The sequence below is a fragment of the Physeter macrocephalus genome, chromosome 5, assembly GCF_002837175.3.
Source record: "Physeter macrocephalus isolate SW-GA chromosome 5, ASM283717v5, whole genome shotgun sequence".
NCBI classification, from domain to species: Eukaryota; Metazoa; Chordata; class Mammalia; order Artiodactyla; family Physeteridae; genus Physeter; species Physeter macrocephalus.
The window spans coordinates 43,375,188-43,389,220 of NC_041218.1; the positions used below are offsets into that span (position 1 = coordinate 43,375,188).

The 14,033-nt window shown below is 33.9% G+C and overlaps 1 protein-coding gene across 1 annotated transcript in view; it reads left to right on the plus strand.

Annotated features, from left to right (window-relative positions):
- Positions 1-14,033, plus strand: part of DPY19L2 (dpy-19 like 2) — a 94,870-nt gene that overhangs the window by 7,312 nt on the left and 73,525 nt on the right. Inside the window, exons 4-6 of the mRNA XM_007128292.4 lie at positions 2,027-2,164; positions 9,813-9,933; positions 12,797-12,890. Of these exons, the coding sequence (XP_007128354.2) occupies positions 2,027-2,164; positions 9,813-9,933; positions 12,797-12,890 (353 nt within the window). The remainder of the gene's footprint in view (positions 1-2,026; positions 2,165-9,812; positions 9,934-12,796; positions 12,891-14,033) is intronic.

A 14,033-nucleotide genomic window follows, 5' to 3' on the forward strand; every position in this document is an offset into this window, starting at 1 on the left:
AGCCTGTGCTCCACAACGGGAGGGGCCGCAGCAGAGGGAGGCCCACATACCACAAAAAAAAAAAATAATAAAAAAAAAATAAATAAATAAAAAATTTTAATTAAAAAAATTAGCAATATTTACCATTTCAACTATTTTAAAGTATACAGTTCTGTGGCATTAAATACACTTATATAGTTGTGCAACCATCACCACCATCCATCTCCAGAACTTTATTATCCCAAACAGACTGTACCTGCTAAACACTTAACTCCCCACTCACACTCACTCCTCACCTAGCTGCTTGGTAACCTCTGTTCTACTTCCTGTCTCTATAAATCTTCCTACTCTAGGTATCTCAGCCAATGCCTTTTAAGTCTCACCGTATAGCCACTTAAAGCTTTGAAGAATTGGGTGTGTTAGTATTTGTATGGCATTTGAATTTTTATTATAGGTATTATTTCCAAAGACAGGATATAAAATATTAAATAAAGAGCATAGCTGTGGCAGAGTCTGGGCTTTGATGATAGATCACTAGATTCAGATAGAAGTTCTGTGCTTTCTTGCGTAATGGCTAGTAAGTTAATTTTGTTTCTCAGTCTCATCTGTTAACTGGGAATAATGCCAGCCTTACAGGGTTTTACTGAAAATGAAGGAAGATGAAAATGAATGAAGCACATAGCACAGTACCTGGCCCAAAATAATAACTGTTATTAATAAAAATTTATATGTTTTCTATTTATCTAAGTATAGACATGCATATTAAGTATCTTCATTGTAGTATTGCCTTGTTTCTCTCATAAGCAAAAGGGAAAGATCCTTATATGAACTTATTTTACTAATCAAAATTACGAGTAAATGCTTTTTCAGACATCAGCTAAAACATCTTTAATTTTTTTTTACTTTAAAAAAATATATTTTTATTTTTGGCTGTGCTGGGTCTTCATTGCTGCACGTGGGCTTTCTCTAGTTGCAGCGAGCGAGTGCTACTCTTCGTTGCGGTGCGTGGGCTTCTTATTGCAGTGGCTTCTCTTGTTGTGGAGCATGGGCTCTAGAGCGCAGGCTCAGTAATTGTGGCGCACGGGCTTAGTTGCTCCGTGGCATGTGGGATCTTCCCGGACCAGGGTTCGAACCCGTGTCCCCTGCATTGGCAGGCAGATTCTTAACCATTGCGCCACCAGGGAAGCCCCCCAGATCTTTAATTTTAATAGTCACTAGTGTTGCTTAGTCTATCAAAAATAAAGTACCTATAGTTGTATGAAACAGGAATGAGTGTGGGGTTGAAAATTGCTTTTAATGTTTTTTGAGGGAGCATGTATTACAAACTATGTGGCCCTTTATTTTTTAGGAAAGAAAGTAGGAAATTGATGAGGAAGTAATATGAAACAACATGCTTTTGTTAATCTTTGGAATTTAACTAAACAGCACTTTTAGTAACCTAATAAAATCATTATTCCACATGCTGGAATAATGCACTAAAGTAATCCTTTTTTTAGGACACAGCATTTGTGTCATGAACAATAGTTAGCTTTCACTTTGTACAGAGCCAATAGATGGAACTAGGAAGTAAGATGAAAGCACGAAGTTCCATCTAATGTTCTTGTAGTCACGGTTATTTCTTAAGAGTTGGAGAAAAAGAAGTAGTTTTCTCTATGCAAAGTTCTGCATGTACAAAGGCATGAAGTTATCTCTGTTTGTGCCAGAATCATCAGATCTCAACCTCTAGGCATCTCATAATGTGGGGGTAAAATCAGGCTTGGTAAAATTAAAAATATATTGTTTACATATTTTAAGGTGTGGTTAGAAAAGCTCCTTAAAATGTTTAACCATCCCTTTAACTCTTTTTCAAACCTACAGAAAATATGAAAGAATAGTATAGTGATAACCTGAAAATGTATGCCTTTTTTGCATCCAAGAATGCACTAGCAAGGAGAAATTAGGTAGTCTTATTATCTATCCTTTTCTTTTTTTCAGAGTAAATTGTTCTAAAAAGAGTTATAAATATTTTCAAATTTTACTTACATTGACAATTTCTACTTTTTTAAAGGGACTTTATTATTCCTACTTCAAAACCATTATCGAAGCACCTTCACTTTTGGAAGGACTGTGGATGATTATGAATGACAGGCTCACTGAATATCCCCTTGTAATTAATACAGTGAAACGCTTCCATCTTTATCCAGAGGTAAGCAATATTTGGGGACAAATATTTGTAGAGGGATTCTTCTTTATCAGATAAAAATAGTAAGCACAATGATGTTATAGGAAGGAGGGGATTTTAAAGTTTATTGATTGTATGTGTCCTTATAGTTGAGCAGTATATCAAAAGTTCCTCTCCTAAATTCAAAAACCCCAGAAATTATGCTCACATGAACTTAAAGAATAGAACCTTAGTATGGAATTAATGACCAGCTTAATAGGCCAAATGGGAAGGAGCCAAGAAGGATTCTCAATGGAGATGGTCTGTTGGCTTTATTTTTTTTTAAACCTCAATCTATTATTTTCTAATTCTAGCAAAAATATATCCTGTTAAATTCCTCTTCTTTTCCCCAAGCAAGTCTCAGTGAAAAGCAGTACATGGCTACTGCAGTATTTACAAAGACCATATATTACAAAACATCAGCAGAGAAAATGTTATGGGAAGATATTATTGAAGCATTCTTTAATCAGTGTTCATCAAATTACCTACTCTTTGTTTTTATAAAATGCAATAAATGAATGATTTGATAAAAGTAATGTCAGGGCAAAAGCAAAATAGATACAAATGTAAGTACAATAGCTTCTTTTAAAAAAATTTTTATTGGAGTATAGTTGCTTTACAATGTTGTATTAGTTTCTGCTGTACAGCAAAGTGAATCAGCTATACGTATACATGTATCCCTTCTTTTTCGGACTTCCTTCCCATTTAGGTCACCACCTAGCACTGAATAGAGTTCCCTGTGCTATACAGTAGGTTCTCATTAGTTATCTATTTTATACATATTATCAATAGTATATATGTCAGTCCCAATCTCCCAATTCATCTCACCCACCCTTTTCCCCCTTGGTCTCCATACATTTGTTCTCTACATCTGTGTCTCTTTTTCTGCTTTGTAAATAAGATTGTCTATACCAATATTTTCAGATTCCACATATATGCGTTAATATACAGTATTCGTTTTTCTCTCTCTGACTTGCTTCAGTCAGAAGTGAAGCTCTGCACAAAGTGAAAGCTAACTAAATGTGAACCGACTATTGTTCATGACACAAATGCTGTGTCCTAAAAAAAGGATTACTTTAGTGCATTATTCCAGCATGTGGAATAATGATTTTATTAGGTTACTAAAAGTGCTGTTTAGTTAAATTCCAAAGATTAACAAAAGCATGTTGTTTCATATTACCTCATCGTCAATTTCCTGCTTTCCTTCCTAAAAAATAAAGGGCCACATAGTTTGTAATACACACTCCCTCAAAAAACAGTCTCTAGATCCATCCATGTCTCTATAAATGACCCAATTTCGTTCCTTTTTATGGCTGAGTAATATTCCATTGTACATATGTACCACATCTTCTTTATCCATTCATCTGTCAGTGAACACCTAGGTTGCTTCCATGTCCTGGCTATTGTAAATAGAGCTGCAGTGAACATTGTGGGGCATGACTCTTTTTGAATTACGGTTTTCTCAGGGTATATGCCCAGTAGTGGGATTGCTGGGTCATATGGTAGTTCTATTTTTAGTTCTTTAAGGAACCTCCATACTGTTCTCCATAGTGGCTGTATCAATTTACATTCCCACCACCAGTGTGAGAGGGTTCCCTTTTCTCCACACCTTCTCCAGCATTTATTGTTTGTAGATTTTTTCATCATGGCCATTCTGACTGGTGTTAGGTGATATCTCATTGTAGTTTTGATTTGCATTTTCTAATAATTAGTGATGTTGAGCATTTTTTTATATGTTTGTTGGCCATCTGTATGTCCTCTTCGGAGAAATGTCTGTTTAGGCCTCCAGCCCATTTTTTGATTGGGTTGTTTGTTTTTTAATATTGAGCTGCATGGACTGTTTGTGTATTTTGGAGATTAGTCCTTTGTCAGTTGCATCTGTTGGCTTTAGAGACCGTGTGGCTGGGCATACTGATCACATGAAGGGACAGTGACAGTGACAAGTAGAATAGTGACCTTGGGGATACATTAATAAGGCAAGATTTATTTAGTGATATAGCTAGAAATCTATGAATACTTCCCAATACTAAAAAAAGTATGAATTTTATGATAGTCTTCAAATTCTAGAAATTGGAAAAAAGAAGAAAAAAAATAGTAGATTCAGTTTGTGAACTCTGAAGATAAATGCTGACTTGACAGAATGGTAAGAACTATTTTTGAATTATCTCAGAATCCAGCAGATTAGTTAAAAAGTCTTGCTTTTTATTTGTCTTCATATTTTATAGCTTTTAAAAATTATTATTATTTTGATTTTAAAATGTTTAAAATTGCAGAAGCTATAGAATAATGTGCAAATATGTGTGGTCAACCACCTACAATAAATAAATAAATGCTATTCTTTTATCGTTTTTGCTTCTGATATTTTAAAATAAAGCATTATAAATAGTTAAAGTCATCTTTGTTCTGCTTCCCAGTTAAGTTTGTTCCTTTCCCATTCTCACAAGCATCATTATCGTGAATTTGATGTGTGTATCTATCCAGTTCTTTTTTCAAGGATTGTTTTATGTGTTTTTGTAATTTCACATAAATGTTCTCATACTGAACATATCATTCTACAACTTTTTCCTCAATATTTTATTTTGGAATTTTTGAAAATGTATGTACATATTTATTTTTCTTTAATTTTAACCATTTTATGAATTCCAAAATTATTTGTATATTTCCCTATTATGGATATTAAATTATTTCCGGTTTTTTTTTTTTTTTTTTTTTTTTTTTTTTTTGCGGTATGCGGGCCTCTCACTGTTGTGGCCTCTCCCGTTGTGGAGCACAGGCTCCGGACGCGCAGGCTCAGCGGCCATGGCTCACGGGCCCAGCCGCTCCGCAGCATGTGGGATCTTCCTGGACCGGGGCACGAACCCGTGTCTCCTGCATCGGCAGGCGGGCTCTCAACCACTGCGCCACCAGGGAAGCCCCTATTTCCAGTTTTTAAATTACACATGTAAACCATATAATCCAGCAATTGTACTCCAGGACATTTATCCCAGAGAAATTAAAATTTATGTTCACACAAAAACCTATACACGTTTATTGTAGCTTTATACATTGTAGCACAAAACTGCAAACAACACAGATGTCCTTTGACAGATGAATGGTTAAAGAAACTGTGGTACACTCATACCAGGAATACAATTCAGCAATAAAAAAGGAACAAACTATAAGAAAATGCCAAACTGTTTTCCAGAGTGGTTATGCAATTTTACATTTCTACCAGGAATGTATAAGTGATTCACTTTCTCCACAGGGTCTCCAGCATTGGGTGTTGTCACTACTTTTTATTTTAGCCATTCTGATTTATCAGAATGTAGTGATTTATCATTGTGGTTTTAATGTGCATTTACCTAATGGCTAATGTTGTTGAACGCCCCTTTTTTGTGTTTATTAGCTATCTGTATACGCTCTTCAGTGAAATGTGTCTTCATGTCTTTTGCTAATTTTCTAATTGGGTTTTTTTTTTTTAATGTTGAATCTTAGGATGTTCTTTATATATTCTAGGTACTACTTCTTTGCCAAGTATGTGGTTTGCAAATATTTTCTCCCAGTCTATACCTTGTTTTTTCATCCTCTTAAGTAGAGTCTTTTGCCTAAGAAAATTTTTAAATTTTAATGGAGTCCAGTTTAGCAATTTTTCTTCTTTTGAATTATACTTTTGGTGTCAAGTCTAAGAATTCTTTGCCTAGCCCTAGATGCTAAATATTTTCTATGTTTTTTTCTAAAAGCAATTAGAATTCTATCTGTGATCCATTTCATTTTGAATTAATTTCTTTATGTGATGTGAGACGTGAGGCTTGGGTAAAGGTTATGTTGTTGTTTTTTACCTGTAGATGTCCAATAGTTTCCACTTGTTGAATGGGCCATCTTTTCTTCATTGAATTGCTTTTGCACCTATGTGACAATAAATTAGGCATATTTCTATGGGTTTATTTCTGGGTTCCCTACTCTCTTCCATTGATTTATGTGTCTATCCCTCTGCCAGAACCATATAGTCTTGATTAATGTACCTATACAATAAGTCTTGGATTAGGTAAACTGATTTCTCTCACTTCATTCTTTTTCAAAATTGGTTTAGCTAGTTCATGTGCCTTTTAATGTGTATTTAACAATAATGTTTTCTATATCTAATTCTATTGATACTTTGATAAGAATTATATTAAACATGTAAATAAATTTGAGGAGAATTGACCTCTTTGCTATTGAGTCTTCTAATTCATGAGCATGGTATGTCACTTGTTTATTTAGGTATTCTTTGGTTTCTTTCAAAAGCATTGTGTAGTTTTCAGCATACAAGTCTTGTATGTGTTTTGATAAATATACACCTAAGTATTTCATGTTTTTTAAAATGATGATAAAGGGGATTGTATTTTTAATATTGATGCCCACATGTTCATTGCTACATGGAAATACAGTTGATTTTTTTGGTATGTTTATCCTTTACCCTGCAATCTTGCTGAATTCACTTATTAGTTCTAGGAGTATTTTTTTTATACATATGTTGGGATTTTCTACATAGTGAGTCATTTAATATGCAAATAGAGTATTATTTTTTTCTTTTAATCTGTATGTCTATTATTTCTCTTATTTACCTTATTGCACTAGCTAGAACTTTCAGTACTATGTTTATTAAGACTGGTGAACGTGGACATCCAGGCCTCATTCTTGATCTTAGGGAGAAAGCATTTAGTCTCTAACCATTAAGTATAAAGTTAGCTGTAAGTTTTTTTGCAAATGACCTTTATAAGATTGAGGTAGTTCCTCTCTTATTCCTAGTTTTTTCTCTAAGTTCTTATCAGAATGGGTATTGAATTTTTTCTAATGCTTTTTCTGCACCAATTGATATGATCATGGAATTTATCTTCTTTGTTCCATTAATATGATTGAGTACATTCATTTTTTCATACTGAAATAGTCTTCCATCCCTGGAATAAACCCCATCTGATCATGGCATGTAATTATTTTTATATATTGCTGAAATCTATTTGCTAATATTTTGTTAGGGCTTGTTACATCTGTCTTTATAAGGGATATTAGTATGTGGTTTAATTTTTTGGTACTTTCTTCGTTGGTTTTGGTATCAAGTATCAAAGTATCTTTAACTCCAAACCTGAGAAAATAAGGCAAAGGGAAAGTCCAGGGAACCTATTACCATGTCATTCCTTGGGCCCTGACATTCCTATCTGGTTTGCCTTCTTTTCTCTACCTTTCAGGGTCTTCTTGTGTTTGATTTATATTATTCGCAGGAGTTCTAGTTGTACTTGTAGGAATAGGAAATTTACATTATTTAAATATTGACTTTTTTTTCATTTTCATTTAGTTTAAGTGATCTTCTAATTTCCCATGTGATTTCTCCTTTGATCCATTGGATACTTAAATATTGTTACTTAATTTCAAAGTACTTACGGGTTTCCCAAATTTCTTTCTTTTTTTAAAATATTTCTATAAGTACTTTTCAATGTAATTTGTAGTAGTAACAATTGTATAGTATAGACCTACCTAAGATCTAAGATGAAAGAAGCAGTTTTCTGCAGCAGCTTTCTCTATATCCCGGCTTACTTTTCAAAGGCAGTCTGACCATATTTCCTCTAATGATTATCTGTCTAATTCTAGTGTAAATGGAAAACTCAAAAAGAAAAAAAAAAACCTATTTGTTGAATCTTCAACTTTAGTTAACGTTGACTTACTCTGTGTATATAAGATAAGGACTTAGCTTATTAGACTAGGCCCAGTTTTTCCAGTGTTTGGTAAGTATTATTTTTAGTTTTTGGTTATTTTTGGAACTTTATGTCATTACATCTCTGTTTCTTGTTCCACTAGTTTCCAACAGTATGGTCTCTAAAACATTAGCTAATTTTTTTCTTTTTACTTATTAAAAATATTTATTGAATAATTTGCACAGTTTTCAGCTTCTTTGATGCTTTGAAAAAGTAATCATGGTAATATAGTTCATTTGTTTTTAAAGCTTGAAAGCATGTAAATGACAGGCAACAAAGACTCGTCCAGTCTTATTTTCATATTGCATAGATACAATATGCAGATTTACATTTGCTTGCGACCTTATATAGTACTTAAGTGTTGAAGTAAATGTCCATACTTTGTGTTCACAAGATTAATTTTTCATCTAAAGATGAATTTCTCATCTAAAAGTGTAAGTTTGGGGCTTCCCTGGTGGCGCAGTGGTTGCACGTCCGCCTGCCGATGCAGGGGAACCGGGTTCGCGCCCCGGTCTGGGAGGATCCCACATGCCGCGGAGCGGCTGGGCCTGTGAGCCATGGCCGCTGGGCCTGCGCGTCCGGAGCCTGTGCTCCGCAATGGGAAAGGCCACAACAGAGGAAGGCCCTCATACCACAAAAATAAATAAATAAATAAATAAATAAATAAATAAAAGTGTAAGTTTGAAACAATGTATTTTGAAAAGACAAAGGCATTTAATGCTTTCTATATGCCAGTACTTATATATATAAGCTCTAATCTCCCATCACTCTTGTAAGATGGTTATTATTGATATTAACCTCATTTTACAGATGAGGTGGCTGAGGTTCAGAGGTTGAAGGATTACTTCACACCGTAGAAACCATACCTTGCAGAGTCAGAATTTTTTGTTCTATTTTGACTTCAAAGTCATGCTTTTCTACTATATTAAACGACATCTCAGAAAGGAGTATAATTCTAGAATTTGCACATACATTTAATGTGGAAATTTTTTGTACATGTATGAAAAATACACAAGAATAGAAGTTATAAATTTAAGCAGAATGTCATCTTATAAAATTAAGTGATAAAATAGTAAATAATATTATATATGAAACGGTGTTTATGACATTGTTTAGTGATGTATATTACATTAACATCTTATAATACATAATATTACATAATGAATAACTCTAGCTACATGTTTCTTATGCCTAGGGAGAGACTGGAAGGATGATCACCAAAATAGTAAAAGTAGTTAGTTCTAGGTTATTTTTAGTTTCCCTTTGAACTCCTCTTTTTTTAACTTTTCACCAATGATTTTGCATTATTTTTCCCAAATGTATAAAATTATTTATTAAAAAATCTCCCAGGCAATGAGCATTTTGTCTGTAATTTTTTTCTTGCTATTTTCCCTGTCTTTAAACTTTTTAAAGTAGATTTCAGGTTGGGAAGTACTGGTTAATTAAATCTGCTCAGTCAGAGTTTTAATGGGCACAGGAGCTATTATTCCATGTGCAGTTCGTTTTATGGACTATGAGTTGGTTTTTAGACTATGAAGAGAATAAGTTCAAGGACCTAAGGGAAATGTTATGAAATACTTCAGTAAATCTTTGTATTTTGCTCTTAATTATCATAATTATGTACTTCATGCTTGATTTTACAGCTACTGTTAATTATGTTAGAGTTGATTACAAGAGTATATGACAGAGATGTTGATCACAGCATAAATTTTGTAGATGTGCATTACTCAGTAATAACATAACTTTAGTTGATAGTGTGTGTGTATAAAATTTTAAATGACTGTTTCCCACATGAAATGATTTAAATAAATTCATCAAAGTTTATAATGTTAAAGGCAACCATCATAAAATGGTATTTTGGAAAAATTCTGATTAAGAAAATATTGAATTTTTCTTTATTATCTTTTTGATTTTATCTTTTGTAGGTGATTATAGCCTTCTGGTATCGCACATTTGTGGGAATAATGAATTTATTTGGGCTAGAAACAAAGACCTGCTGGAATGTGACCAGAGTAGAACCTCTAAATGAAGTTCAAAGCTGTGAAGGCATGTTTCTTCCTAAAATGCTGTTGTATTGTCATTAATGTTTACATAAACATAATGTTATGACTCTTTTAAGAATTATTATAAACTACTGTGATTTTTTTCTTTAAAAACAGTCTAGAAATGATTCACCTAAAAGTGTATTTACCCTTTAATTTTCTGAGAAGGCAATGTACTTGCTAATAAGAGTATTAATTTGGAATTTAATTTGAGTATTAATATACTCCAGTGTATAAGGCCATACTGATTACAAGTCATTCCTCCATTTCAGAAGGTACAAAAAAAGCTTTGAGGTGGCTTGAATATATAAATTTGGGGGATGTAGATTAAATAGTCACAGTTCTACCTGTAATAGTTAACATAAATAATGTAAAAATTTAGTTATGCATAAATATTTAAAAATCATATATATAATAGATTACTTTAGAAATTCTGCTGTTTTTGTGCTCTCACAGTCCATGAACAGTTCTAATCAAACTCTTCATATACATCTTCTACATCAGTTTCTTTGTCAAAGAACTGCTTTTCGAATCATCTAACAGTTTTCTAGGATCTGTAATTGTCACTTCCATTTAAGATGTTTGCAATTTAGCACTGTTACAATCTTAGCATGATGCTCTTCCTTGAAACTCTTATTTGAAATCACATGTATCTACTTGCATAACACGTAGTTGTTTTTTCTTTATTTCTTCATATTCTCTAGAACATTACGTTTTATAAATATATTTTTGTTGACTTGTGTACAGTAACATTCAGTTCTCAGAATATATCCTAAATTTGTATTTCCATGTTTCCCTTACATTTTTACTGATTCCCTCAGATGGTCTTTATAACCATGGTCTAAAACAGCATTGGTAGAAGATATTTGAGGGGAATTAGACTTTTTTTTTTTTTTTGTACAAACTAAAGGAATTGAGAGACTGCCTCAACCAACTTAGAAGGTATAAACTTTTCTGAGGGATGGGAAAAAATCACCTTATGTATGTACATATACGGTATTTATTAAGTTGCCACTAAGTGATAGGTTAGTGTTGGCACTTGGGACCCCAAGATAAACTGGGTAAACATGGGGCCTTACCCTCATAGAGTTTGCAACATAAGAGGGATGTTAGTGGTTACAACTGTGGTGGATGTTACAAATAGGAAAATAAGATTGCTGAGGTTAGAAGTGTTTCAAGAATAGGAACCAGCATTTTCCAAAGTCCTGAGGCAAGGGAGAACTGAAAGAAAGCTAGACTTCCTAGAACAGAGAGAGAAGAAAACATGGTGTGAAGTGATGCTTAGAATGTAAGCAAGGGTCCGACAATGAAGGACCATTTACTAGTTAAGGATTTTATGTGTATTCATTGAAGAATTTTGACAGATTTTTATTTTCAAAACACAATTTTGGCAGTTACATGGAAAAGACACTAGTAAAGGACAAAAGTGAATTCAGTGAGGCCAGGTAGGAAACTGTTTTGCTCTCAGTAAGTGATTGCAGGAAAGGTAACTGGAAAATGAATGGATTTGAGAGATAGCTGGAAGGAGAAATGACAAGATTTGGTAATTGTTTGATGGGGAAGGGGAAGGAGAATGAATTTATGTAACACTGTTAGGTTTCTGGCTTAATTGAGTCCCTCCATTCAAAGTGGTAAGAAACATTTTTTAAAAGTGGCAGGTTTGGGCTTCCCTGGTGGCGCAGTGGTTGAGGGTCTGCCTGCCGATGCAGGGGATACGCATTCATGCCCTGGTCCTGGAGGGTCCCACATGCCGCGGAGCGGCTGGGGCCCGTGAGCCATGGCCGCTGAGCCTGCACGTCCGGAGCCTGTGCTCCGCAACGGGAGAGGCCACAACAGTGAGAGGCCCGCGTACCGCAAAAAAAAAAAAAAAGTAGCAGGTTTGAATTGCTATTAATTCGAGGTACCTGAGAGACCCCAAAGTGTAGATGTCAAGTGGCTACCTTCATATACATATCTACAGGAATAAGAAGAAAGTTCTCATCTGAAGGTAGACTTGTAGTCATCTGTATATAGATGATAATTGGAACCATGGAAGTGGAAGAATTTCCTTAAGGAGAATATGCAGACTGAGAAAAGAAGAAGGTATATGACAGAGCCTAAGGTGGTCCAACATTGAAGGGGTGTGTGTAAAAGGATGAAAAGTTACTAGGACAGACTGAAAAGGAATGATCAGAGAAGAAGAAGAAATCAGAAAGGCCAGCCTTTAGATCCTGGCTCCACCAGTTACAGCTAAATAACTTCTGGCAAGTTACTTAAGTTTTCTGTGTTTTCTCAACCATTAAAAAACATATTTTCATACCAAGTAATTTCAAAGATTTGTTCTGAGTATTATGCAAGATGATGATTGCAAAGTACCTAGTAGATTATGTGTGTGTGTTAATATATATATATATGTATTGTTTTATACACAGGATATATTAAGTATTAAGGTCCTGGCTATACATGATAATGGATCAATTTATCCCATACAGACTAAAGCTGCTCCTTGAAGTCAGGGGCCGTATTTTACTCATCCTAGAGCCTAGCAAAAGATAAAATTAATGCAATGGATTTTCGCTTGTAATTTATCAAATGGCTCTACAGACAGTTCTAGATATGGAACAATAGCAGTATCACCTAAATAAAATGAAGCACCAACTAATCGTTACACTATAACAACACTTCAATAGGGAAAATTATAAATGTAACTAATAATGCCTCATGGATGGGGAAAGTACTAATGTAACTATTAAATAGAGCAGTAGTCTGAGCAGCAAAGCTTTCAGCAAATTCACTAGCTCTTGATTACAAAGCACTGAGATAATTATGCCCAATTGCTGTATAGTAATTTATTCATTAAATACTGAATAATCTGTGTCTTTTTAAAGGATTGGGAGACCCTGCTTCCTTTTATGTTGGTGTGATTTTTATTTTAAATGGAATAATGATGGGATTGTTCTTCATATATGGTGCATACTTGAGGTAAGACTACTCTATTAAAAGATCTTTCAGTGGGATAATAAGAACTTTCTGACGTTTGTTGATTAAATCAAAAGGATAAATAACAAGATTAATTGACTAATAGTAGGAAACCTTTAGATTTTATTTTTTCAGAAGCTGAGCCAAATATGCAGCCAAAAACTAGAGCTGTCGCTAAAACAATATCTTAAAGGCCCCTCTTTTATCCTTATGGGGATATTTTTTAAGCTAATTAAGATTCCTTAACAAAGATTTTAGTGAAAATACCTCTAGATCATGTGTAAAATTATTATAACATTAGAGGGGATCTTTGGTTGGCATTAGTAGCAAAGTATTAATATTTCTAATTTTCATCTCTGTATATGTGAAATTAAGAAAGCAGTAAAAGAAAATGTATATCACTTTTAGCAGACACTTACATTTGATAGCCTATCTTTCTTGATAACAGCATCACAATTTTGTTTGGGGTAGCAGGGTGCCCAATTTCAGGTGATAGGTTGAAGTTAACTATGACAATCATGTATTCTGCTTCCCACTCTCCATTGCATGTTGGCAGAGCCATATGAGCTAGCTTTTCTGGTGAAAAAGAAGGTGAAATCAGATTTGGTTACACCAGGAAAGCATTTGCCTTTCTAGCAAAAGGTTAGATTCAGCTGCCCCTTTTCTGTTATCTTCCTGCTTTTACCTGGATGTGATACCTGGAGCTATTGCAGTCATTTTGTGATCATGAGGGAAAGGCCATAAACATAGCACATATGTCTGCCTTAACATCCTTCTGCTGCTGAACCAATGCCAACAGACCCTTATCTTTTATTTTCTTGTTGAATGATATAATAAGCATCCATATTATTTAAGACACTTATGTCAGATTTTGTTTTTGACAACAGAATACATTTTTAACTGAATCATCAGATTTCTTTACAATGTTATTCTTGAACTGCACAACATTAAAAGTGAAAAATCTAGATTTAATCTTTCAACAATTACTGAGTTTTCATAAGGTTTATGTTTCTATAGAGATTAATATATATATATACCCCTTGTTTTTGGAAGTTTTCAGCATAAAAATCCTAGCACAGAATCAGTGAAAAATTGTGATCTTGATAAAATTTGTTGACCTTGATAAGCTGATTTTAAAATTATTCA